The 27366-nt window shown below is 43.8% G+C and overlaps 1 protein-coding gene across 1 annotated transcript in view; it reads left to right on the top strand.

The window, feature by feature from the left end:
- dync2h1 (dynein cytoplasmic 2 heavy chain 1) overlaps window positions 1-27366 on the top strand; it is a 320231-nt gene that overhangs the window by 46371 nt on the left and 246494 nt on the right. Inside the window, 8 exon segments of the mRNA XM_045724777.1 lie at window positions 1757-1962; window positions 8035-8217; window positions 8447-8629; window positions 8754-8977; window positions 12058-12173; window positions 15163-15362; window positions 15799-15930; window positions 16561-16693. Of these exon segments, the coding sequence (XP_045580733.1) occupies window positions 1757-1962; window positions 8035-8217; window positions 8447-8629; window positions 8754-8977; window positions 12058-12173; window positions 15163-15362; window positions 15799-15930; window positions 16561-16693 (1377 nt within the window).

Raw genomic sequence — 27366 nt, 5'->3', positions numbered from 1 at the left:
TAAAGAGGTCAGATGACCAGTACATGTGTGTGTCTCTCCCCAGCTCCCCAGGCTAAAGAGGTCAGATGACCAGTACATGTGTGTGTCTCTCCCCAGCTCCCCAGGCTAAAGAGGTCAGATGACCAGTACATGTGTGTGTCTCTCCCCAGCTCCCCAGGCTAAAGAGGTCAGATGACCAGTACATGTGTGTGTCTCTCCCCAGCTCCCCAGGCTAAAGAGGTCAGATGACCAGTACATGTGTGTGTCTCTCCCCAGCTCCCCAGGCTAAAGAGGTCAGATGACCAGTACATGTGTGTGTCTCTCCCCAGCTCCCCAGGCTAAAGAGGTCAGATGACCAGTACATGTGTGTGTCTCTCCCCAGCTCCCCAGGCTAAAGAGGTCAGATGACCAGTACATGTGTGTGTCTCTCCCCAGCTCCCCAGGCTAAAGAGGTCAGATGACCAGTACATGTGTGTGTCTCTCCCCAGCTCCCCAGGCTAAAGAGGTCAGATGACCAGTACATGTGTGTGTCTCTCCCCAGCTCCCCAGGCTAAAGAGGTCAGATGACCAGTACATGTGTGTGTCTCTCCCCAGCTCCCCAGGCTAAAGAGGTCAGATGACCAGTACATGTGTGTGTCTCTCCCCAGCTCCCCAGGCTAAAGAGGTCAGATGACCAGTACATGTGTGTGTCTCTCCCCAGCTCCCCAGGCTAAAGAGGTCAGATGACCAGTACATGTGTGTGTCTCTCCCCAGCTCCCCAGGCTAAAGAGGTCAGATGACCAGTACATGTGTGTGTCTCTCCCCAGCTCCCCAGGCTAAAGAGGTCAGATGACCAGTACATGTGTGTGTCTCTCCCCAGCTCCCCAGGCTAAAGAGGTCAGATGACCAGTACATGTGTGTGTCTCTCCCCAGCTCCCCAGGCTAAAGAGGTCAGATGACCAGTACATGTGTGTCTCTCCCCAGCTCCCCAGGCTAAAGAGGCTTGCTAAGAGGCTGCAGTAATAACTATCAGTCTAATCTTATGGCCGGCCCCTAATGAATAGCTAGGGAGAGCCCCGGTGATGTGGGGACCGGCTGGGGAGGAGAAGCTCTCTGACTGAGGGAGAGCCCCGGTGATGTGGGGACCGGCTGGGGAGGAGAAGCTCTCTGACTGAGGGAGAGCCCCGGTGATGTGGGGACCGGCTGGGGAGGAGAAGCTCTCTGACTGAGGGAGAGCCCCGGTGATGTGGGGACCGGCTGGGGAGGAGAAGCTCTCTGACTGAGGGAGAGCCCCGGTGATGTGGGGACCGGCTGGGGAGGAGAAGCTCTCTGACTGAGGGAGAGCCCCGGTGATGTGGGGACCGGCTGGGGAGGAGAAGCTCTCTGACTGAGGGAGAGCCCCGGTGATGTGGGGACCGGCTGGGGAGGAGAAGCTCTCTGACTGAGGGAGAGCCCCGGTGATGTGGGGACCGGCTGGGGAGGAGAAGCTCTCTGACTGAGGGAGAGCCCCGGTGATGTGGGGACCGGCTGGGGAGGAGAAGCTCTCTGACTGAGAGGCCACAAAGCTCCGCTCACATCACTAATGCCTAAGCATTAGATACAGTCCTGGGGGAGACATGACTAGGGCCAGATCTAAAAGCATCTTATCAATATCGTTAGCATTATCAACAACCACATGGCCTGAGCATGAAAGACTCTCGGCCTACATAGCTCTGATCAGAATCTGTGCACTATAGTGGTAATAGTGAGCCATTTTGAGAGACAGGGTCTGTGCTGATAGTATTCTTCTCCCCCATAGAGTCAAGTGTGTTGCAGCTGAAGCTGAAGGCTCTGATCCTGGACATCATCCATAACATCAGTGTAGTGAAGCAGCTGTGTGAGGCGGGGGTGAGCAGCCCCGACTCCTGGGCCTGGAGGAAACAGCTCCGTTTCTACCTCAACAACGACAAATGCTGCGCCATACAGATGGTTGACGCTCACTTCAGCTACACATACGAGTACCAGGTACAAAAACCTCCACAGATATACAGTACCAGTCAACCGTTTGGACACATCTAGTCATTCAAGGTTTTTGTTATTTTTCGTTTTTACTATTGTCTATATTGTAGAATAATAGTGAAGACTCAAAACTATGAAATAACACATATAGAATCATGTAGTAACCAAAAAAAGTGTTAAAACAAATGAAAATATATTTTATATTTGAGATTGTTCAATGTAGCCACCCTTTGCCTTGATGACAGCTTTGCACACTTTTGGCATTCTCTCAACCAGCTTCATGAGGTAGTCACCTGGAATGCATTTCAATTAACAGGTGTGCCTTGTTAAAAGTTGATTTGTGGAATTTCTTTCCTTCTTAATGCGTTTTAGCCAATTAGTTGTTTTGTGACAAGGTAGGTGGGATACAGAAGATAGCCCTATTTGGTAAAAGACCAAGTTGATATTATGGCAAGAACAGCTCAAATAAGCAAAGAGAAACAACAGTCCATCATTACTTTAAGACAGTCCTTCTCAAATAGTGGGGCGCGCCCCCCTGGGGGGGCTCGGAGCGATGCCGAGGGGGGGGGGCGCTTGTGACCCCGGGGAACATGCTTTTTTTTGCCGCAGGGAGTAGGGTTCTTTTGCACCGAACAAGAGCACACAGCACAGAGCAGGAGATATGAAGTGCAGATAACAAACCCTTAAGAGACACCATGGAAAAATATTTAACAGGGATGAAAAGAAAGGCAGAGAGAGACGGAGATAATGAGACAAACGTAAGTCTCCCGAAAGCTAAGACGAGGAAATATGACAAAGCGTATGTAGCGCTTGGCTTCACTGTGACTACTGTGGGAGACGAGGAAAGACCGGTATGTTTATTGTCTAAAAATGTTGGCAGCGGACAGCATGAAGCCAAATAAATGTATGCGTCACTTAAAGACATTACACCCCAATCACGCTGATACGCCGCTTGAGTTTTTCAGCGAAAACGTGCCGAATATTGCAACAATCGTCCCGCTTTGTGAATGCTACTTCAGTAAACCAGCGAGCACTGTTAGCATCATATAAGGTGGCGTACCAAATTGCTCAGTGCAAAAAACCCCACTCCATAGCAGAGGAGCTGATACTGCCTGCAGCATTAGACACGGTCTCTGTCATGCTGGATGACGCAAGTGCTGCAAAAATAAAAACTCTCCCTCTGTCCAATGACACTGTCACCAGACGTATAAATGACATTGCTAACGATCTTAAAGAACAGCTGGTAGATAAACTCAAAGACAAACGTTTTGCCTTACAGTTCGATGAAGCAACTGACAGCAACAAAGACTGTTTGTTTATCGCTTATGTACGTTTTGACATGACAAACTCCCTGTGTGAGGATCTACTTTTTTGTAAATATGTCAGAGACAGAGCCACAGCTGAAGAGCTATTCAAAATGCTGAACTGCTTCCTGACTGAGAATGGGCTAAAGTGGGAGAACTGCATTGGTGTTTGCAGGGATGAGAAAAGGACTTCGGGCACTCATCAAGAAGGCCTCACCTAATGCTGAGTGGACACACTGTTATACACAGAGAAGCACTGGCATCAAGGCACCTTTCCTCTGAATTAAGTGAGGTTATGACTGACATTGTAGGTGTAGTCAATTTTATAAAGACCAGACCACTAAAAACAAGAGTCTTCTCTGCTATCTGTGAGGAGATGGGAGCTGAACATCAGGCTGTGCTGTTTCACAGTGAAGCAAGGTGGCTGTCACGAGGAAAAGTCTTGTCCCGAGTTTTTGAGCTCAGAGAGCAGATAAGAATGTTTTTGGAGCAGGAGCACAAGTATGACCTCGCAGAACATTTTTGTGATGAGAACTTCCTGGCAAAACTGGCCTACCTGAGTGACATATTTGGAAAGCTAAATGAACTAAATCTACAGCTTCAAGGGAAAGATAAACACCTCTCTCAGGTCACAGACAAGTCCAGCTCTTTCACTCGAAAGCTTGCAATGTGGGGCAGGCGACTTGATGAAGGAAATACTGATTCATTCGAGAACCTGCATGAATTTGTTGACACTACTGACTATGATGCCACCTCAGTGATTCCATATATTAAGGAGCATATTTCATCACAGGTCGGATTCTTTAAAAAGTACTTCACTGAAAACAGTTCCCAATGTGACTGGGTGAGAGATCCTTTCAATGCACCAGTTCCAACTGGTTTCAGCTCTACAGAGGAGGACCAGTTCATTGATATGACGTCTGACTCCGCATTAAGACTGAGGTTCACATCACAGACACTGAGTGAATTCTGGCTGAGTGTAGAGAGGCAGTATCCACTCTTAGGGCAGAGGGCCATGGGCATTCTTCTTCCTTTTGCAACATCTTATCTTTGTGAGACTGGCTTCTCTGCTGTTGCTGCACTGAAGACCAAGTACAGGTCTCAGCTAAACATTGAGCAGGAGCTGAGAGTTGCAGTATCATGCTTCAAACTCCGCTTCGAAAAGCTGTGCTCTGCAAAACGTGCTCATTGTAGCCATTTAATCCTGACTTCCTCATTTTGATTTAAAAAAATCAGCACAAATTGTTTTATTCATTTTTGTTTTATAGGTCAGTGTTTCACATATTGTGCTCCTGAGTTAATGTTGCTGATCAATTTGAATTTATTATTATTTATTGATTATATTTAATTTAAATTTTCAGTATCAAATGGTCAAAAAATGTTTACAGTTTAAATAAGTTTAGAATTTTTTTTTACATTTCAGGCAAATTGATGCACTAAGTCTTTTCTGTTACAGACTAAAAAACTATGTTAATAAAGTTATTCTTTGTTGTAAGTTGATCTATATTTCTTTCTTTTTTCTTTTCTTTAATGTTAATAAGGATACAATGTTATGCAGAAGTGTACTTATAACAATTTTATAGACAAATTACATTTTACAGTCGCGGCGGAGAGTTGGGGGGGCGCGAAATGTTTACTTCTTCCTAGGGGGGGGGGCCTAACAGAAAATAATTGAGAAGCACTGCTTTACGACATGAAGGTCCGTCAATATGGAACATTTCAAGAACTTTGAAAGTTTCTTCAAGTACAGTCACAAAAATGATTGAGCGCTATGATGATGCTGGCTGTCATGAGGACCACCACAGGAAAGGAAGACCCAGAGTTACCTCTGCTGCAGAGGATAAATGCTAATGCTTCAGAGTTCAAGTAACAGACACATCTCAACATCAACTGTTCAGAGGAGACTGTGTGAATCAGGCCTTCATGGTCTAATTGCTGCAAAGAAACCACTACTAAAGGACACCAATAAGAAGAAGAGACTTGCTTGGGCCAAGAAACACGAGCAATGGACATTAGACCAGTGGAAATCTGTCCTTTTGGTCTGATGAGTGCAAATTTCTGATTTTAGGTTCCAACCTCTGTGTCTTTGTAAGACGTAGAGCAGGTGAACGGATGACCTCTGCATGTGTGGTTCCCACCGTGAAGCATGGAGGAGGAGATGTGATGATGTGGGGGTGCTTTGCTGGTGACACTGTCGGTGATTTATTTAGAATTCAAGGCACACTTAACCAGCATGGTTACCACAGAATTCTGCACCGATACACAATCCCATCTGGTTTGCGCTTAGTGGGATTATCATTTGTTTTTCAACAGGACAATGACCCAACACACCTCCAGGCTGTGCAAGGGCTATTTGACCAAGAAGGAGAGTGATGGTGTGCTGCATCAGATTTTTTTACAATTCTTTTTTATTTAACCAGGTAGGCCAGTTGAGAACAAGTTCTCATTTACAACTGCGACCTGGCCAAGATAAAGCAAAGCAGTGTGACAAAACAACACAGAGTTACACATGGGATAAACATTTGTACAGTTAATAACACAATAGAAAAATCTGTATACAGTGTGTGCAAATGAAGTAAGGAGGTAAGGCAATAAATAGGCCAATAGTGCCGAAGTAAGTACAGTTTAGCAATTTACACTGGAGTGATATATGTGCAGATGAGGATGTGCAAGTAGAAATACTGGTGTGCAAAAGAGCAGAAAAACAAAAATATATGGGGATGAGGTAGGTAGGTGGTTGGATGGGCTATTTACAGATGGGTGACCTGGCCTCCACAATCACCCAACCTCAACTCAATTCAGATGGTTTGGGATGAGTTGGACCGCAGAGTGAAGGAAAAGCAGGCAACAAGTGCTCAGCAAATGTGGGAACTCCAACAAGACTGTTGGAAAAGCATTCCAGGTGAAGCTGGTTGAGAGAATGCCAAGCGTTTGCAAAGCCTGTCATCAAGGCAAAAGGTGGCTACTTTCACTTCTCTGGGCTAGGTGGGACGTGACCGTCCCACACTATTCAACAGCCAGTGAAATAGCATGGCATGAAATACAAAGCGGCAAAAATCTCATTTCATTTTCTCAAACAATCAACTATTTCACACCATTTTAAAGATAAGACTCTCGTTAATCTAACCACATTGTCCGATTTCAAAAAGGCTTTACGGCGAAAGCATAAAATTAGATTATGTTAGGACATAAATTTCATAACAAAATCCACACAGCCATTTTCCAAGCAAGGACATGCATCACAAAAACCAAAAGTGCAGCTAAAATATTCACTAACCTTTTGATGATCTTCATCAGATGGCACTCATAGGACTTCATGTTATACAATACATGTATGTTTTGCTCGATAAAGTTCATATTTATATCCAAATACAGCATTTTACATTGGCGCGTGATGTTCAGAAAATGTATTCCCACCAAAACTCCCGGGGAGGTGCACATCAATTTACAAAAATACTCATCATAAACGTTGATAAAATTTACAACAGTTATTGAAAGAATTATAGATACACTACTCCTTGACGCAACCGCTTTCTCAGATTTCAAAATAACTTTATGAGAAAGCACATTGTTCAATATTCTGAGTACATAGCTCAGCCATCGAAGCAAGCTATACAGCTACCCGCCAAGTTCTGGCATCAACAAAACTCTGAATTAGTATTACAAATATTCTCTTACCTTTGCTGATCTTCGTCAGAATGCACTCCGAGGACTCCTACTTCCACAAGAAATGTTCGTTTTGTTTGAAATACTCCATATTTATGTCCAAATACCTCCGTTTTGTTTGTGCGTTCAGATCACTATCCAAAGGCATAACGCGCGAGCGCAGTACCAGAGACGAAAAGTCAAATAGTTCCATTACCGTTCGTAGAAACATGTCAAACGTTGTTTACAATCAATCCTTAGGGTATTTTTAAGATAAAACGTAGATAATATTCCAAGCGGACAATAACGTATTCATTCAAGAAGAAAAAGGAGGGGCGCGCTGTCGGGCTCGCGCATCACCAAGTCCTTTGTCCATAGGCAGTCCACTCATTGACTGAGCTCCTATTCTCTGCCCAGTAACAGGAGAAGGAGGAAACAAGTTTGTAAAGGCTGTTGACAGCCAAGGGAAGCCTTAGGAAGTGCAACGTGACCCCACAGACACTGTAGTTTCGATAGGGATTCAAAAGAAGAACTACAATTCTCAGATTTCCACACTTCCGGGTTGGATTTTTCTCAGGTTTTTGCCTGCTATATGAGTTATGTTATACTCACAGACATCATTCAAACAGTTTTAGAAACTTCAGAGTGTTTTCTATCCAAATCTACTAATACTATGCAAATATTTGACTCTGGGCCCGAGTATTAGGCCGTTTACTCTGGGCACGCTTTTCATCCGAAATCAAAAATACTGCCCCCTATACCTTGACAGGTTAAAGAATCTCAAATGTAGAATATAGTAAAAATAAAGAAAAACCCTTGAATGAGTAGGTGTGTCCAAACTTTTGACTGGTACTTTACTTCTGACCACCTCATCTACACACACCTGTACACGTCTAAATGAGATTCTACACACTTCAGTACAAGGCAACAGTTAAACTACAGCACTGCACCGTTAGAGGGAGACGTTCACCCAGAGATGAGGACACCTCTGAATGACTCCATTAGCCCTGCTACACTGTGTGTTCTGCAGTCTCTCTGCAGAGTCTGCCTCACACACTGTCATCCCCTCTCTCTCTCTCTCTCTTTCCCTGTCACTCTCTCCATCCCCTCCTCTCTCTATGTCTCCCAGGGTAATGCGTCTAAGCTGGTCCACACCCCCCTGACTGATAAGTGTTATCTGACCCTGACCCAGGCCATGATGATGGGTTTGGGGGGAAACCCCTACGGTCCTGCCGGCACCGGCAAGACTGAGTCAGTCAAAGCCCTGGGGGGCCTGTTCGGAAGACAAGTACTGGTCTTCAACTGTGATGAGGTAAACACACACGCAGTCACACATGTGACGAATGCACACACACGCATGCACGAACAGACACATTAGTAAAACTCAGAAATGTAACAAAGTGAATTGTATTTTTTGGAAAAGAAATTAGCTAATTTCAAGAAAGGATGGATTAAATAAATAAATGATGAATAAATAAAGTAAATGAATAAAGGATAGATGGATAAATCAAGTAAATGAATGAATGAATGGTGTGTTGCAGGGTATAGATGTGAAGTCTATGGGGCGTATCTTTGTGGGCCTGGTGAAGTGTGGAGCGTGGGGCTGCTTTGATGAGTTCAACCGCCTGGAGGAGGCTGTGCTGTCTGCAGTGTCCATGCAGATACAGGCCATCCAGAACTCACTGAAGAACCACAGGACCAGCTGTGAGCTGCTGGGCAAGGAGGTGACCACACACAGTCACACAGTCACTTAGGCATTCTTGCACACAGATACTTGTATGGTATATTGCACACTGGTATTTTAAACTCTTGCTGCCTTTTCTCTCTGTCTCTGTGTCTGTCTGTCAGGTGGAGTTGGACCCTAACTCGGGGGTGTTTATAACGTTGAATCCAGCTGGGAAGGGTTATGGAGGGAGACAGAAGCTGCCTGACAACCTGAAGCAGCTGTTCAGGCCCGTGGCCATGTCCCGACCAGACAACGAGCTCATCGCTGAGGTCATCCTCTACTCAGAGGGCTTCAAAGACGGAGAGATACTGGGACGCAAGCTGGTCGCCATCTTCAACCTCGCCAGGTGTGTCTTTGTGTCTATTCCAAAGTGATAGTGCAACTTTTTGGCAACTAATCCCCTTTTCCACTTCCCCAGTGTCGTGACGTTGTATTAGTTAATGTGACGACTGTTGCTCAACAAATGATTAAATCAAATCAAATCAAATTTATTTATATAGCCCTTCGTACATCAGCTGATATCTCAAAGTGCTGTACAGAAACCCAGCCTAAAACCCCAAACAGCAAGCAATGCATGTGAAAGAAGCACGGTGGCTAGGAAAAACTCCCTAGGAAAAACTCCCTAGAAAGGCCAAAACCTAGGAAGAAACCTAGAGAGGAACCAGGCTATGAGGGGTTGCCAGTCCTCTTCTGGCTGTGCCGGGTGGATATTATAACAGAACATGGTCAAGATGTTAAAATGTTCATAAATGACCAGCGTGGTCAAATAATAATAATCATAGTAGTTGTCGAGGGTGCAACAAGCACGTCCGGTGGACAGGTCAGGGTTCCATAGCCGCAGGCAGAACAGTTGAAACTGGAGCAGCAGCACGGCCAGGTGGACTGGGGACAGCAAGGAGTCATCATGCCAGGTAGTCCTGAGGGAAAGAAAGAAAGAGAGAATTAGAGAGAGCATATTTAAATTCACACAGGACACCGGATAAGACAAGAGAAATACTCCAGATGTAACAGACTGACCCTAGCCCCCCGACATATAAACTACTGCAGCATAAATACTGGAGGCTGAGACAGGAGGGATCAGGAGACACTGTGGCCCCATCCGATGATACCCCCGGACAGGGCCAAACAGGCAGGATATAACCCCACCCACTTTGCCAAAGCACAGCCCCCACACCACTAGAGGGATGTCTCCAACCACCAACTTACCGTCCTAAGACAAGGCCGAGTATAGCCCACAAAGATCTCCGCCAAGGCACAACCCAAGGGGGGGGCGCCAACCCAGACAGGAAGACCACGTCAGTGACTCAACCCACTCAAGTGACGCACCCCTCCCATGGACGGCATGGAAGAACACCAGTAAGCCAGTGACTCAGCCCCTGTAATAGGGTTAGAGGCAGAGAATCCCAGTGGAGAGAGGGGAATCGGCAAGGCAGAGACAGCAAGGGCGGTTCGTTGCTCCAGCCTTTCCGTTCACCTTCACACCCCTGGGCCAGACTATACTTAATCATAGGACCTACTGAAGAGATAAGTCTTCAGTAAAGACTTAAAGGTTGAGACTGAGTCTGCGTCTCTCACATGGGTAGGCAGACCATTCCATAAAAATGGAGCTCTATAGGAGAAAGCCCTGCCTCCAGCCGTTTGCTTAGAAATTCTAGGGACAATTAGGAGGCCTGCGTCTTGTGACCGTAGCGTACGTGTAGGTATGTACGGCAGGACCAAATCGGAAAGATAGGTAGGTTTCTAATTGCGTTATTAAATGAATCAAGCAATTATTAACTCATTAACCTGGGGCACCATGGGAAAATTTGTTTTATTGAGTTTCTATTTCCCAAATTAACTCAAAGAATATCAGAATATCGATTTTACAACAGTCACTAATTAATCAATTTCCTCTACAGTCTCATTCTGAATGTCGCATAATCCGGGAATCTGCACGGACCCGGGTCCCACCAATGAGTTCGTACCACACCAATCTTAGTTGATTATTTATTTACTAGAAAGCTAAAATGATGATAAAAGATACACATACACAAAACACAGTCTAGGCTATTGATTAGAACTTAGTATAACGGGCCAACACACTATGGCGCGTGTTACCCGAAATGGGGATTTAAAAGAGAGAGAGAAAGTACACGAGAGAAATATACATTTGGGTGCATTCGTCAGCTATGCTTATTTTAACCCTAGCCTTGCCCCGAACTGCCGCTCTTATGGGTCAGAATATAATGATGTAATTACATGTTGGAGGTCTCAGATGGGAAGCTCCGCGTGGCTCGTTTAGGCTTCTCAATGACGCACTTCTCCGGCGCAACTCTCTGGTTGTCCTCACGATGTCAGTGTACTTTTGGCTTAATGGTCTGATTCCTCGCCCTTGCTCTGATAGGGGTCTTCTGAGGACAGACAGCTCTGTAGCTCAGAGCTCACAGCGTAGGAATGAATCAGCGTAGATACCACGATTCGATGGGGAGTGTAGGACAGGTGTTCCGGCTCGAGTTCACCCGCTTAGACACGGCTACTCATCCATAGCATGGGTAGAAAAATATTTCTTTGTCTTCTTCCTTGTGTTGCGTTTTAGGGTTCGTTGACCTTTTAGACCTCGGCTGCAGGTTGGGTCACTTAGTCTATCTGTTCATTCTTAACTCCCATGTCTTATACCCTCGAGTCAGAAGTGGGCGTAACCGCCTTTAGGGCAATTCTCTGGGCGTACCACGTTAAGAGGCAAGGTCTAGATTTGACTCAAATCCAATTTTAGACAACTAACTTCACATTTCATCTTTACCAAAACATTCTCTTTGATTTGGACATTTTCCACACAACGTACAATGTATAAACATCAGGCATATACTGGGAAAACTCTGAAAGTTACAATGTTTTCGTAATAACATCATCTATTAACCTTTAATAACAAAACAAAAATTACATACTTTTTCATATTCCATGTACCGTCATGACCACCATTGTGGCTGACGGAAACCATTGTTCCAAAGTCCCTTTATTGCGTGTTTAATGTTCTGAGGCTGGTTCTCCATAGTGAGAGGACAAAGGAATTTTGTCTGTGGCCTAAGATTTATCATGGGCGTGAGGGGTCATAAAACCCCCACATCTTCAGACCCCTAGATCTCTCCTCCTCTGTTGGGGGTGAGAGATAATCTGTAGGGTTGTGGTCTCCTGTAACCTGACCTGATCAGGACAGTCATGACACCAGAGACAGCTAAACTCCTGGATAATATTTTTATGTCTCTGTGTGCAGTCAACTTTCTTCAAACCGCATGCAGAGACATACAGATGGTATCCATGAGTTCATTTGACTAGAAAAAGGGCTTGATTGCTAAAATCTGTCACTATCCTGTTAATAGGTCTCTGTATCTGTTTGTAGGGCTATGTTTTGTGACTGGGTGTGTATGTATTTCTGTATGTACTGTGTAGGGAGCTGTTGACCCCCCAGCAACACTATGACTGGGGTCTGAGGGCTCTGAAGACGGTGCTGAGAGGCTGTGGCAGACTGCTGCAGCAGCAGAGGAGGAGTGAGGCCAAGAACAAGAGTAAGACCCCTAAACTGACACTTACTCCCCACCCCCCAAAAAACTCCCTATTCTTTTATTTTATTTATAGCCGAATAACCCCTAAAAACGGTCCTGTGTCTCAGCCTTTGGGCTCTCTCTCCTCTCTCTGTCCTTTTGTCCTTTTTCTCAAATACTGATCTTAGCTGAGTTGTTTTCATCCCTATCCCTCTCTCCCCTCTTCCCTCTTTGCCTCTTCCTCTCTCTTTGCCCCTCTCTTTGACCTTTCCCTGCCTCCCCCTGATGCCTGGTTGTCCATATCTTTCTGATCCCTGGTTGATCGCTCTGTCTCCCTCTCCGCCTTTCTCTTTTATCTTTCTCTTTCTCTCTCTCTCTCTCTCTCTCATTCTCATTCTCACTCCCACTCTCACTCTCGTTTACTCTATTTGTCAGACAGTACATTTGTCCCTGGGGCTTTCTCTGTTTGCTCCCTCTATTGTCAGGCCAAATGTTCCAGTGAAAAACCAGCCTCTAGTGCCAGCAGCTTTAGAGAGGAGAACAAAAGTATTGATGAACTCTAAATCATGACACGGGTCGTAATTAGCACATGTGTAGCTAGTAGCAACACAGCGTAGCAGAATAACAGAGAAACAAGTACATTTTTATACAAATGAACTCCTCTCTTCCCTATATCCCCTCTCTGCCCCCCCCTCTATCTCTGTGTTCCCCCTCCCTGTCTGTCAATTAAATTAAATTCAAGGGGCTTTATTGGCATGGGAAACATATGTTAACATTGCCAAAGCAAGTGAAGTAGATAATATACAAAAGTGAAATGAACATTAAAAATCAACAGTAAACATTACACTCACAGACGTTCCGAAATAATAAAGACATTTCAAATGTCATATTGTGTCTATATACAGTGTTGTAACAATGTACAAATTGTTAAAGTACAAAAGGGAAAATAAATAAGCATAAATATGGGTTGTTTTTACAATGGTGTTTGTTCTTCACTGGTTGACCTTTTCTTGTGACAACAGGTCACACATCTTGCTGCAGTGATGTCACACTGTGGTATTTCACCCAGTAGATATGGGGGTTTATCAAAATCGGGTTTGTTTTCGAATTCTTTGTGGATCTGTGTAATCTGATGGAAATATGCGTCTCTAATATGGTCATACATTTGGCAGGAGGTTAGGAAGTGCAGCTCAGTTTCCATCATTTTGTGGGCAGTGTGCACATGGCCTGTCTTCTCTTGAGAGCCAGGTCTGCCTACGGCTGCCTCTCAATGGCAAGGCTATGCTCACTGAGTCTGTACGGAGTCAAAGCTTTCCTTAAGTTTCAGTCAGTCACAGTGGTCAGGTATTCTGCCACTGTGTACTCTCTGTTTAGGGCCAAATAGCATTATCAGTTTTTTTGTTAATTCTTTCCAATGTGTCAAGTAATTATCTTTTTTTGTTTTCTCATGATTTGGTTGGGTCTAATTGTGTTGCTGTCCTGGGGCTCTGTGGGGTGTGTTTGTGTTTGTGAACAGAGCCCCAGAACCAGCTTGCTTAGGGGACTCTTCTCCAGGTTTATCTCTCTGTAGGGGAGGACTTTGTTATGGAAGGTTTGGGAATCGCTTCCTTTTAGGTGGTTGGGGAATTTAACGACTCTTTTCTGGATTTTGATAATTAGCTGGTATATTTCTCCGTAGTGGTAATATTGGGGAAGATGCCAGAGCTGAGGATGATGTTGAAGTATAGCCAAATGGAATGTGTTGTCTGTATATTTTATAATTTCATTGATGATACCATCAGCCCCACAGGCCTTTTTATGTTGGAGGGTTTGTATTTTATCCTGTAGTTCATTCAATGTAGTTGGAGAATCCAGTGGGTTCTGGTAGTCTTTAATAGTTGATTCTAAGATTTCTATTTAATCATGTATATGTTTTTGCTGTTTGTTCTTTGTTATAGAGCCAAAAAGATCTCAATTTTGGATAGATAATTCTTCGTGTTGTTTGTAAAGTGTGTTCCATTGTTCCCAGAAGTGGTTAGATTCTATGGATTCTTCAATTACATTGAGCTGATTTCTGACGTGCTGTTCCTTCTTTATCCGTAGTGTATGTCTGTATTGTTTTAGTGATTCACCATAGTGAAGGCGTAGACTCAGGTTTTCTGGGTCTCTGTGTTTTTGGTTTGATAGGTTTCTCAATTTATATCTTTGGTTTTGCACTTTTCATCAAACCATTTGTCATTGTTGTTCATTTTCCTTGGTTTTCTGTTTCATTTTTTTTATTTGATAGGGAAGCTGAGAGGTCAAATATACTGTTTAGACTTTCTACTGCCAGGTTTACACCTTCACTATTACAGTGGAACATTTTGTCCAGGAAGTTGTCTAAAAGGGATTGAATTTGTTGTTACCTAATTGTTTTTTGGTAGGTTTCTACACTACATTCCTTCCATCTATAGCATTTCTTAATATTACTCAGTTCCTTTGGCTTTGATGCCTCATGATTGAGTATTGCTCTGTTCAGGTAGACTGTGATTTTGCTGTGATCTGATAGGGATGTCCGTGGGCTGACTGTGAACGCTCTGAGAGACTCTGGGTTGAGGTCAGTGATAAAGTATTCTACCGTACTACTGCCAAGAGATGAGCTATAGGTGTACCTACCATAGGAGTCCCTTCGAAGCCTACCATTGACTATGTACATACCCAGCGTGGGACAGAGCTGCAGGAGTTGTGAACCGTTTTTGTTGGTTATGTTGTCGTAGTTGTGTCTAGGGGGGCATATGGGGGAGGGAATACTGTCACCTCCAGGTACGTGTTTGTCTCCATGTGTGCAGAGGGTGTCGGGTTCTTGTCCGGTTCTGGCATTTAGGTCGCCACAGACTAGTACATGTTCCTGGGCCTGGAAAGGATTGATTTCCCCCTCCAGGATGGAGAAGTTGTCTTCATTAAAGTCCATCTCTGTCCCCCTCCCTCTCTCTCGGTGCCCCCCTCCCTCCTCTTTATCTCTGTGTCTCCCCCTCTCTATCTCGGTGTTCCCCAGTCAAGGAGAGTGTTCTGGTGGTGCAGGCACTGAGGTTGAACACCATGTCCAAGCTGACATTTGCAGACAGCAGCAGGTTTGATGCCTTGGTCCAAGATGTGTTCCCTGGGGTGGGTTTTACTGACGTGGAGGACCTGACCCTCAGCCACGCACTGCAGGCTGTCTACGAGGAGGCACACCTCCAACTCATACCCAGCCAGGTGGGTGACTGTAGCCGTGTGTGTGTTTGTGACCGTGTGTTTGTGGGGCACACATACATAATGAAAGCTCTGGTCTGGAGTTGTATGAGCTGTTTAGTCAAGAGGATAGAAGAAAGAGGGAGGGAGGGTTGGATGGAGGGTTAGAGGGTTGGAAAGATGGAGGGTTGGAAAGATGGAGGGTTGGAAAGATGGAGGGTTGGAAAGATGGAGGGTTAGATGGATGTAGGGTTGGATGGATGGAGGGTTGGCTGGATGGAGGGATAGAGGGTTGGATGGAGGGATGGAGGGATGGAGGTTGGAGGGATGGATGGATGGATGGAGGGTTGGCTGGATGGAGGGATAGAGGGTTGGATGGAGGGATGGAGGGATGGAGGTTGGAGGGATGGATGGATGGATAGAGGGTTGGATGGATGGATAAAGTAGTTTTTCTCTGTAGATGAAGAAAGCTCTGGAGCTGTGTGAGCAGTTGAGACAGCGTATGGGAGTGGTGATCGTAGGTCCCAGCGGGGCAGGTAAATCTACTCTGTGGAGGATGCTGCGTGCCGCCTTGGGCAGGACAGGCAGGGTGGTGAGTACACACCTGATTAATCATGATAATCACAATCCTTTTATTGTTATTCTGTCTGCGTTACACTCCCACGGCTCTGCGCCCTAGTTATCATTAATCATAATCATATTCATGTTTTATTCATGTAACATTCCAACTACTAATAGAATGTAATTTGAGTGGCCTCAAGAGTGGCGCAGCGGTCTAAGGCACTGTATCACAACCGGCTGTGATCGGGAGCCCCATAGGGCAGCGCACAGTTGGGTTAAGGGAGGGTTTGGGAGGGTTTGGTAAGGGAGGGTTTGGGCTTTACGTGGCTCATCGCGCTCTAGCGACTCCTTGTGGCAGGCCGGGCACCTGCAGGCTGACGACGCTCGTCAGTTGAACAGTGTTTCCTCTGACACATTGGTGCGGCTGGCTTCCGGGTTAAGCGGGTGGGTGTTAAGAAGTGTGGTTTGGTTGGTCATGTTTCGGGGGATGCATGACTGGAACTTCGCCTCCCGAGCCCGTTGGGGAGTTGCAGTGATGAGACAAGATCTAAATTGTGGAGAAAAAGTGGGTAAAATACAACAAAATAATGTCATTTGAGATGAAACCACTGACCACTGACTTTGTCCCTGCCTGTCCTGAATGCTGTCATGTTGTGTTTAGGTGAAGCAGTATACAGTGAACCCTAAAGCCATGCCCCGCCAGCAGCTGCTGGGTCACATAGACATGGACACGAGGGAGTGGACTGACGGGGTGCTCACAAACAGCGCCAGGCAGGTGGTCAGAGAACCACAGGGTAAGAACCACTACCAGGAAACAACCACAGCACAACCATGAGGCCCATAATGCATCTTTTAGCCGTATTAGAAGATAGTGAAAGATAAACAAGAAAGTTGAAAGTTAGTTGCAATATCAGTTTAATCCACCAGAAAGTAATGCACAAATATTACGGTTAAACTCAAATACACTAATTTATTAAAAAACATTATTTTTGGGTGTGGGGGGGGAAACGGTATAATCTTTGTAAGTTATATCATAAATAGTACTGGTTGAGTTGTCACACATGCAGCTAACAAAAATATATGTAAATGTCTGCTCTATCTAAAATTACAACCAACTAATTGCAGCATTAAGTGGAAGGGGGAGAAAGTAAGGAACTTGTCTGTCGGACCTGCATTAAAGACCAAGATTGGTTAAAGAAAATTGTGATAAATAAAAAAGTATACCAGTTTAATTTAAGGAACAAAAAATGTACAGCTATGCCATACAGATTGCAAAACACTTGGGAAGAGATTTTCAATGTACCGATTCCATGGCACATGGTTTATGAGCTGATACACAAAATGAAGCCGGATTCAAAACGTACAGTTTTTACATTTTTTATTATTATACAAAATTCTTGCAAACAGTAGAATGTTATGTTCTGTACATGGGGGACACAACTATCCCAGCTCTGCAGATTCTGCTGCGAAGAGATACTCATTAGATCATTTGTTTTGGTAGTGTCCATATGTAGCTTGTTTTTGGTTACAGGTCCAGGAATGGCTGAAGAATTGCAACATTTACCTGTAGCTAACTCTGCAAATAGCACTGCTGGGTGATCTGAAAAGTCACAGTTAATCAATCAGTAATATAATAATACTCTTAGAAAATTGTGTGTATATATACATACATACATACATACATACATACATACATACATACATACATACATACATACATACATACATACACACACACACACTACCGTTCAAAAGTTTGGGGTCACTTAGAAATGTCCTTGTTTTCCATGAAAACATACATGAGGTAATAATGACACCGGAGAAGAAGGCAGACGTTTTACCAACCGATTGTGTTTGTTTGTTCGTTTATTTGCGTTTTTTGTAACTTATTTTTTTGCTTATTTTGTAAATAATGTTGCCTCTACCGTTTCTTATGACCAAAAATAACTGCGATTACGCACCACGGACTGGCAGAATCCTTTTTTTCCTTTAACGAGTCTGACGTGCCTGACGTGAACGATATACTGCTTTCTCGGGAACAGGCCCAGATCCCTGTGATTTGTGTGAAGAGAAGGCGGAGAAAAAGGGGGCTACCTTCTGAGAATTCGTACAGTGCCTTGCAAAAGTAGTCATCCCCTTGGCTTTTTTCTTATTTTGTTGCATTACAACCTGTAATTGAAATTTATTTTTATTTGGATTTCATGTACTGGACATAAACAAAATAGTCCAAATTGGTAAAGTAAAATAAAATAAAATACTTTTTCAATAAATTCAAAACTGAAAAGTGGTGCATGCATATGTATTCACCCCCTTTGCTATGAAGCCACTAAATAAGATCTGGTGCAACCAATTACCTTCAGAGTCACATAATTAGTCCACCTGTGTGCAATCTAAGTGTCACATGATCTGTCACATGATCTCAGTATATATACACCTGTCCTGAAAGGCCCCAGAGTCTGCAACACCACTAAGCAAGGGGCACCACCAATCAAGCGGCACCATGAAGACCAAGTAGCTCTCCAAACAGATCAGGGACAAAATTGTGGAGAAGTACAGAACAGGGTTGTGTTATAAAAAAAATATCTGAAACTTTGAACATCCCACGGAGCACCATTAAATCCATTATTAAAAAAATATCTGAAACTTTGAACATCCCACGGAGCACCATTAAATCCATTATTAAAAAATGGAAGGAATATAGCACCACAAAAACCTGCCAAGAGAAGGCCGCCCACCAAACTCACAGACCAGGCATGGAGGGCATTAATCAGAGAGTCAACAAAGAGACCAAAGATAACCCTGAAGGAGCTGCAAAGCTCCACAGCGGAGATTGGAGTATCTGTCCATAGGATCACTTTAAGCCGTACACTCCACAGAGCTGGGCTTTACGGAAGAGTGGCCAGAAGATGTTGTGTAAATAAAATGATACAAACCCCCAAAAAATCAATTTTAATTCAAGGTTATAAGGCAACAAAATAGGAAAAATGCCAAGGGGGTGAATACTTTCGCAAGCCACTGTAGGCGATCGAATAAACCCCCACTTCCTTCCATTCTGCTAGCAAACGTGCAATCTTTGGAGAATAAAATAGATGGCCTACGCGCAAGATTAAACTACCAAAGGGACATTCAAAACTAATATCTTATGCTACACGGAGTCGTAGCTGAATGACGACACTATCAACATACAGCTGGCTGGTTATACTCTGTACCGGCAGGATAGAACAGCGGCGTCTGATAAGACAAGGTGCGGCGGACTATGTATTTTTGTAAATAACAGCTGGTGCACAATATCTAAGGAAGTCTTGAACTATTGCTCGCATGAGGTTGAGTATCTCATGATAAACTGTAGACCACACTACCTACCTAGAGAGTTTTCATCTGTATTTTTCGTAGCTGTCTACATGGCACCACAGTCAGAGGCTGGCACTAAGACAGCATTGAATGAGCTGAATTCCACCATAAGCAAACAAGAAAATGCTCACCCAGAGGCGGCACTCCTAGTAGCCGGGGACTTTAATGCAGGGAAACTTAAATTAGTTTTACCAAATTTCTATCAGCATGTTAAATGTGCAACCAAATAAAATAAAATAAACTCTGGACCACCTTTACTCCACACACAGAGACGCATACAAAGCTCTCCCTCGCCCTCCATTTGGCAAATCTGACAATAATTCTATCCTCCTGATACCTGCTTCCATCAAAAATGAAAGCAGGAAGCACCAGTGACTCGGTCAATAAAAAAGTGGTCAGATGAAGCAGATGCTAAGCTACAGGACTGTTTTGCTAGCACAGACTGGAATAGTTCCGGGATTCCTCCAATGGCATTGAGGAGTACACCACATCAGTCATTGGCTTCATCAATAAGTGCATCGATGACATTGTCCCCACAGTGCCATGGATTACAGGCAACATCCGCACTGAGCTAAAGGGTAGAGCTGCCGCTTTCAAGGAGCTTGACTCTAACCCGGAAGCTTTTAAGAAATCATGCTATGCCCTCCGAACAGCCATCAAATAGGAAAAGCGTCAATACAGGACTAAGATCGAATCGTACTACACCCGCTCTCGTTGGATGTGGCAGGGCTTGCAAACCATTATAGACGACAAAGGGAAGCACAGCCGAGAGCTGCCCAGTGACACGTGCCTACCAGACGAGCTAAACTACTTCTATGCTCGCTTCGAGGCAAATAACACTGAAACATGTATGAGAGCACCAGCTGTACCGGAAGACTGTGTGATCACGCTCTCCGAAGCCAATGTGAGTAAGACCTTTAAATAGGTCAACATTCACAAGCCCGCAGGGCCAGACCGATTACCAGGACGTGTACTGCGAGATTGCTCTGACCAACTGTCAAGTGTCTTCACTGACATTTTCAACCTCTCCCTGTCCGAGTCTGTAATACCAACATGTTTTAAGCAGACCACCATAATGCCTGTGCCCAAGAACTCTAAAGTAACCTGCCTAAATGACTACCAACCCGTAGCACACGCCTGTAGCCATGAAGTGCTTTGAAAGGCTAGTCATGGATCACATCAACACCATTATCCCAGAAACCCTAGACCCACTCCAATTTACATACCGTTCCAACAGATCCACAGATGATGCAATCTCTATTTCACTCCACACTGCCCTTTCCCACCTGGACAAAAGGAACACCTATGTGAGAATGCTATCCTCAACACAGGGCCCCTCAGCCCCCTCCTGTACTCACTGTTCACTCATGACTGCACGGCCAGGTACGACTCCAACACTGTTATCTAATATTGCCGATGACACAACAGTGGTAGGCCTGATCACCGACAACGACGAGACAGCCTATAGGGAGGAGGTCAGAGACCTGGCTGTGTGGTGCCAGGACAACAACTTCTCCCTCAACGTGATCAAGACAAAGGAGATGATTGTGGACTACAGGAAAAAGAGGACAGAGCACGCCCCCATTCTCATTGACAGGGCTGCAGTGGAGCAGGTTGAGAGCTTCAAGTTCCTTGGTGTCCACATCACCAACAAACTAACATGGTCCAAACACACCAAGACAGTCGTGAAGAGGGCACGACAAAACCTATTCCCCCTCAGGAGACTGAAAAGATTTGCAATGGGTCCTCAGATCCTCAAAAGGGTCTACAGCTGTACCATCGAGAGCATCCTGTGACTGGTTGCATCACTGTCTGGTACGGCAACTGCTCGGCTTCCGACTGCAAGGCACTACAGAGGGTAGTGCGAACGGCCCAATACATCACTGGGGCCAAGCTCCCTGCCATCCAGGACCTCTATACTAGTCGGTGTCAGAGGAAGGCCCTAAAAATTGTCAGACTCCAGCCACCCTAGTCATAGACTGTTCTCTCTGCTACCTCATGGCAAGCGGTACCGGAGCGCCAAGTCTAGGTCCAAGAGGCTTCTACCCCCAAGCCATAAGACTCCTTAACACCTAATCAAATGGCGACCTAGACTATTTGCATTGCCCCCCCCTTTTTTACACCGCTGCTACTCTCTCTTGTTATCATCTATGCATAGTCACTTTAATAACTCTACCCACATGTACATATTACCTCAACTAACCGGTGCCCCCGCACATTGACTCAGTACCAGTAGCCCTCTGTATATAGTCTCACCATTGTTATTTTACTGCTGCTCTTTAAGTACTTGTTATTTTATTTCTTATTCTTCCGTATTCATTTTTTCATTATTTTTTTTAAACTGCATTGTTGGTTAGGGACTCGTAAGTAAGCATTTCACTGTAAGGGAACACCCCCCTGAAATTGACAAAAATGAATGGGATCTTATTGGCACCGTACGAAACATATACACGATGTACAATACCACTCAAATGGATGTTGTTTAATTCAAAACTGATTGCAAATGCCATATGGCAAATGCCAAGTGTCACACAGCAAATGTAACACACGTCAAGACCCAAGAGTACAATTTTGAAAATGTAAATTTTCTTTCAAAAACTTATCACCCCCTTAAAAAAGTGCTTTCTGGACCGTTTTTCGAAATTCTTTAGATTTTTTTGGGCAATTATACATGTATAAGAACTGTATGAACATACTTTTGTCATATTTTATTGTCATCATTTTTTAAATTGTGCATAAGGCATATGTTTTGTCCATTTGCAATATGATTTCATAGGAAGTCAAAAGTAAGTGAACCATTGCCAAATGCCATAAGAAATGTACAAATGCAATATGAAAGTATTGAATGTGCCAAATCAGGATGTTTTGTCCATTTGCAATATGATATTATAGGAAGTCAAAAGTCAGTGAACCATTGCCAAATGCCATAAGAAATGTCCAAATGCAATATGAGAGTATTGAAAGTGCCAAATCAGGGTGTTATGTCCATTTGCCATGTACGATCATAGGAAGTCGGTTTCCAAACCCAAAAGTCAGTGAACCATGCACATATGGCATTTATACTGCCCAAATGATATATAGCCCTATGTTAAGCCATGAATCAACCTAGATGGTCTATTTGTCATTTTAAAAATGTGCTCCTGGTAACGCATTCCAATCACCATGCGCACGGCTGTCCATTTGCAATATGTTTCAATGGGCATTTACCATCACGAATTTGACATGCTCAAAAATACTGCAGAAATGCAAAATTGACTGGCTCGATGAACTCGGGATGGCCGGGCAGTTATTCTGGTTCCTCTCCATCGCTCGTTGGTGTTGATTTCAGAATGTCAATTTGGTGATGGTCTATCACTGTTTAAACATATTGCAAATGGACAAAAGTCAGCCAGCAAGTTACCGTCCATCAGTCAATTGGATTTCATTCTGACACTGAACTGACACCACACCCACTTTTTCAAACTCGTTTAGAAGCCAACTATCACATATTTCAGAGCAGGCCCAAAATTCACAGCGCCTTCTGTTTAAACCATAATAAAAACATAAAACACGTAGGTACGTTCTAGCTGCGGGTCCAGTTCTGACATTATGTGTAGGCCTAGCTGAGGCGACCCCGAAACCCAAGTTTCGGCTCAATTTGGAGCCCGAGCAGCAACCTTAATTGGTGCTGAAAATCCAAATTTTCCGGGCGTTGCTACGGGGTCCTTGAATGAGCTATCGGACAGAAACGTTGGGGTCCGTCTCTATGGGCCGAGGCGGTTTCAATGCACCTAGTCTTGTGACTCTGGGACTTTTCTAAATGTCATCATTTTCGTAATGGTCAAAATGAATTGAAGTTATTGCAAATGTACGAGGCTGTTTCTCGGTCGGAGAACCTTCTAGAGCCACATAACTCACCACACACTATTGACTTGAGCTCTAGAACGGGTTTCTAAAGTTTCAGAGCTCTAGGTCTGACGGTTCTTTGACAGTTTGAATAAAGGTAACTATTGCAGGCTCTGTGTGTCTCTAAGTCCCACACTGTGTCACTCCATCCTTGCTTGTGTGTGTGTGAGTTTTTCTTCGAAATCTGATGGGATAAATGACTGATTTACAGTTCATGAGGGTTGCCTCATCACACATTTGAAGTTTTGGAAAGATGTGACTTTTTAACCCTTCGAAACAGCCCCTTTGACCCCAATTTAAGGCACTTCCGGTTGGCACAGGAAGCTAAAAGTAATCACATATCCTCATTGGGGTAGGCTTTTACAGAATCCTGAGTTTAAAGTCTTTATGCTAAGAATTGACTGATTTACACAGGGTTGAATGCAGTGATTTTCACAAACTGCAGGTTTGGTACATCAAAACACCTTTAGGGTGAATTTAACCACTTCCGGTTGCTCCAGGAAGCTTAGAATCAACACAGGTAGACCTCATTGTGGCCTTATGAATTGTCATCGAAGACAGGTTCATAAGGCATTCATAACCCACATAGGCTTCAGGTTGAATTTAGGGGAGCAGGCAATGTATTCCTATGGGGAGAAAAGTCATTGCAAACTGCTTGATGTAAACACCTTCTTTTCACTGTTAAGGGTTAATGCCACATGGTCAAGGTTAGGCTTGTACAGATTGGGAGGACCTCAGGAACGTTTCTGAGGTCGAATTGTGGTTCTAACCCTAACGGTTCTCCCGCTGTCACCCAAAAGCACCTGAAATTTAGGGCCAGGCTTCATTTTGGCTCTTCTTTTTTTCCACGATCGCTGCGCTCAGACTGAGCGAGCTACGGTCAAGCGGGGCATCTCGTTGAACTCGGCACAGCCTAGAGATTATGGTAATGCCGTTGCAGGCTCTGTCTGTATTTACGCCCCGCACTGTGACTCCATCCTTGCTGTGTGTGTGTGTGTGTGTGTGTGAGAACTTTCTGTTGGGAGAACAGTTCATGAGGGTTGCCTAATCACACACATGAAGTTTTGAAAAGATCTGACCTTTTGAACCCTTCGAAACAGCCCCTATGACACCATTTTAACCTCTCTCGAGTATGTGGGACGAAATCGTCCCACCTAGTCAACAGCCAGTGGAATCGAGTGGCGCGATATTCAAAAAGCTTAAAAATGCTATTACTTCAATTTCTCAAACATATGACTATTTTACACCATTTTAAAGACAAGACTCTCGTTAATCTAACCACATTGTCCGATTTCAAAAAGGCTTTACAACGAAAGCAAAACATTAGATTATGTCAGGAGAGTACCCAGCCAGAAATAATCACACACCCATTTTTCAAGCTAGCATATAATGTCTGTTATACAATATTATACAGTATTGACACGGCCGGATAAAAAACGTACCCGATTTAATCTGGTTACTACTCCTGCCCAGTAACTAGAATATGCATATAATTATTGGCTTTGGATAGAAAACACCCTAAAGTTTCTAAAACTGTTTGAATGGTGTCTGTGAGTTTAACCTCTATGGGCTTGCGTCCCACCTACTCAGCAGCCAGTTGAATCCTGTGGCGCGTTATTCAAATCCTTAGATATGCTATTACTTCAATTTTTCAAAAATATGACTATTTTACACCATTTTAAAGATAAGACTCTCGTTAACTTCTTGGGGCTATGTGGGACGCTAGCGTGCCACCCGTGGTGCACCCTATCAACAGCAGGTGCATTTCAAGAGCGGCAAATTTGAAACCAAATAAATGTAAAAATTCAAATTTTTCAAACATACAACTATCTTACACCCTTTGAAAGATAAACATCTCCTTAATCTAACCACGTTGTCCGATTTCAAAAAGGTTTTACGGCAAAAGCATAAAGTTAGATTATGTTAGGAGAGTACATTGACAATAGCTGTGTGTAATGTTTTGTCAATTCAAAGACAGGCGTCACCAAAACCATAAAACCAGCTAAAATGATGCACTAACCTTTGACAATCTCCATCAGATGACACTCCTAGGACATTATGTTAGACAATACATGCATTTTTAGTTCTATCAAGTTCATATTTATATCCAAAAACAGCGTTTTACTATGGCGTTGATGTTCAGGGAATCGTTTCCCTCCAATAACCGGCAGTCAAGTCAGCACAACAAATTAAATAATTAATATTAGAAAACATTGGTAAAATATTATATTGTCATTTAAAGAATTATAGATTTACATCTCTTGAACGCAATCGACTTGCCAGATTTAAAAATAACCTTACTGGGAAATCACACTTTGCAATAATCTGAGCACTGCGCCCAGAAAAATACGCTTTGCGATACAGACTAACGGCCATGTTGGAGAGATCTAAAATCGAAAATACTATGTAAATAATCCATTACCTTTGATTCTCTTCATCAGATGTCACTTCCAGGAATCACAGGTCCATAACGAATGTAGTTTTGTTCAAAAAAGCTCATCATTTATGTCCAAAAAGCTCCGTGTTGTTAGCACATGATCTAAGCCCGCCGGACTTCACTTCATGAACGAGGGGAAAAAATATATTTACGTTCGTTCAAACATGTCAAACGTTGTATAGCATAAATCATTAGTGCCTTTTTTAACCAGAACATGAATAATATTCAAGGTGGACGAATGCATTCTCTTTTAAAACGTATTGGAACGAGGGTACCCAACATGACCTCGCGCGCCAGAGTCTAATCGGCCATCACCGTTCCAAGGCTCTTGTTCGGTCAGATCTCACAGTAGAAGACTCAAAACACTTTGTAAAGGCTGGTGACATCTAGTGGAAGCAATAGGAAGTGCCGAAACATTAATAAGCCCCTGTGTGTTTCAATGGCATAGTCACATATAGTCACAATCACATAAACCCAAACCACAGCTAAATGTAGCACTAACCTTTGATGATCTTCATCAGATGACAACCCTAGGACATTATGTTATACAATACATACATGTTTTGTTCAATCAAGTTCATATTTATATCAAAAACCAGCTTTTTACATTAGCATGTGACGTTCAGAACTAGCACACCCACCGCAAACTTCCGGTGAATTTACTAAATTTGTCCTAAATGTCCTAGGTGTGTCATCTGATGAAGATCATCAAAGGTTAGTGCTGCATTTAGCTGTCTTCTGGGTTTTTGTGACATTATATGCTAGCTTGAAAAATGGGTGTCTGATTATTTCTGGCTGGGTACTCTGCTGACATAATCTAATGTTTTGCTTTCGTTGTAAAGCCTTTTTGAAATCGGACAGTGTGGTTAGATAAATTAACAATTTAAATAAACGATTTCGTCCCACCGGCCCTAGAGAGGTTAACCAGGTAGGCTAGTTGAGAACTAGTTCTCATTTACAACTGCGACCTGGCCAAGATAAAGCAAAGCAGTGTGACACAGACAACAGAGTTATACATGGAGTAAACAATAAACAAGTCAATGACACAGTAGAAAAAAATTAAGTCTATATACAGTGTGTGCAAAAGGCATGAGGAGGTTGGCAATAAATAGGCCATAGGAGCGAATAATTACAATTTAGCAGATTAACACTGTAGTGATAAATGAGCATATGATGATGTGCAAGTGGAAATACTGGTGTGCAAAAGAGCAGAAAAGTAAATAAAATAAAAACAGTATGGGGATGAGGTAGGTAGATTGGGTGGGCAATTTACAGATGGACTATGTACAGCTGCAGAGATCGGTTAGCAGCTCAGGTAGCTGATGTTTAAAGTTGGCGAGGGAAATAAAAGTCTCCAACTTCAGCGATTTTTGCAATTTGTTCCAGTCACTGGCAGCAGAGAACTGGAATGAAAGGCGGCCAAATGAGGTGTTGGCTTTGGGGATGATCAGTGAAATATTCCTGCTGGAACGTGTGCTATGGGTGGGTGTTGTTATTGTGACCAGTGAACTGAGATAAGGCGGAGCTTTACCTAGCATAGACTTATAGATGATGTGGAGCCAGTGGGTCTGGCAACGAATATGTAGCGAGGGCCAGCAGACTAGAGCATACAGGTCGCAGTGGTGGGTGGTATAAGGTGATTTGGTAACAAAACGGATGGCACTGTGATAGACTGCATCCAGTTTGCTGAGTAGAGTAATGGAAGCTATTTTGTAGATGACATCGCCGAAGTCGAGGATCGGTAGGATAGTCAGTTTTACAAGGGTATGTTTGGCGGCGCGAAATAGAAAGCCG

This window comes from Salmo salar, chromosome ssa09 (genome assembly GCF_905237065.1).
Source record: "Salmo salar chromosome ssa09, Ssal_v3.1, whole genome shotgun sequence".
Taxonomy (NCBI): Eukaryota; Metazoa; Chordata; class Actinopteri; order Salmoniformes; family Salmonidae; genus Salmo; species Salmo salar.
This window is presented reverse-complemented; position numbering and strand designations above follow the sequence as displayed.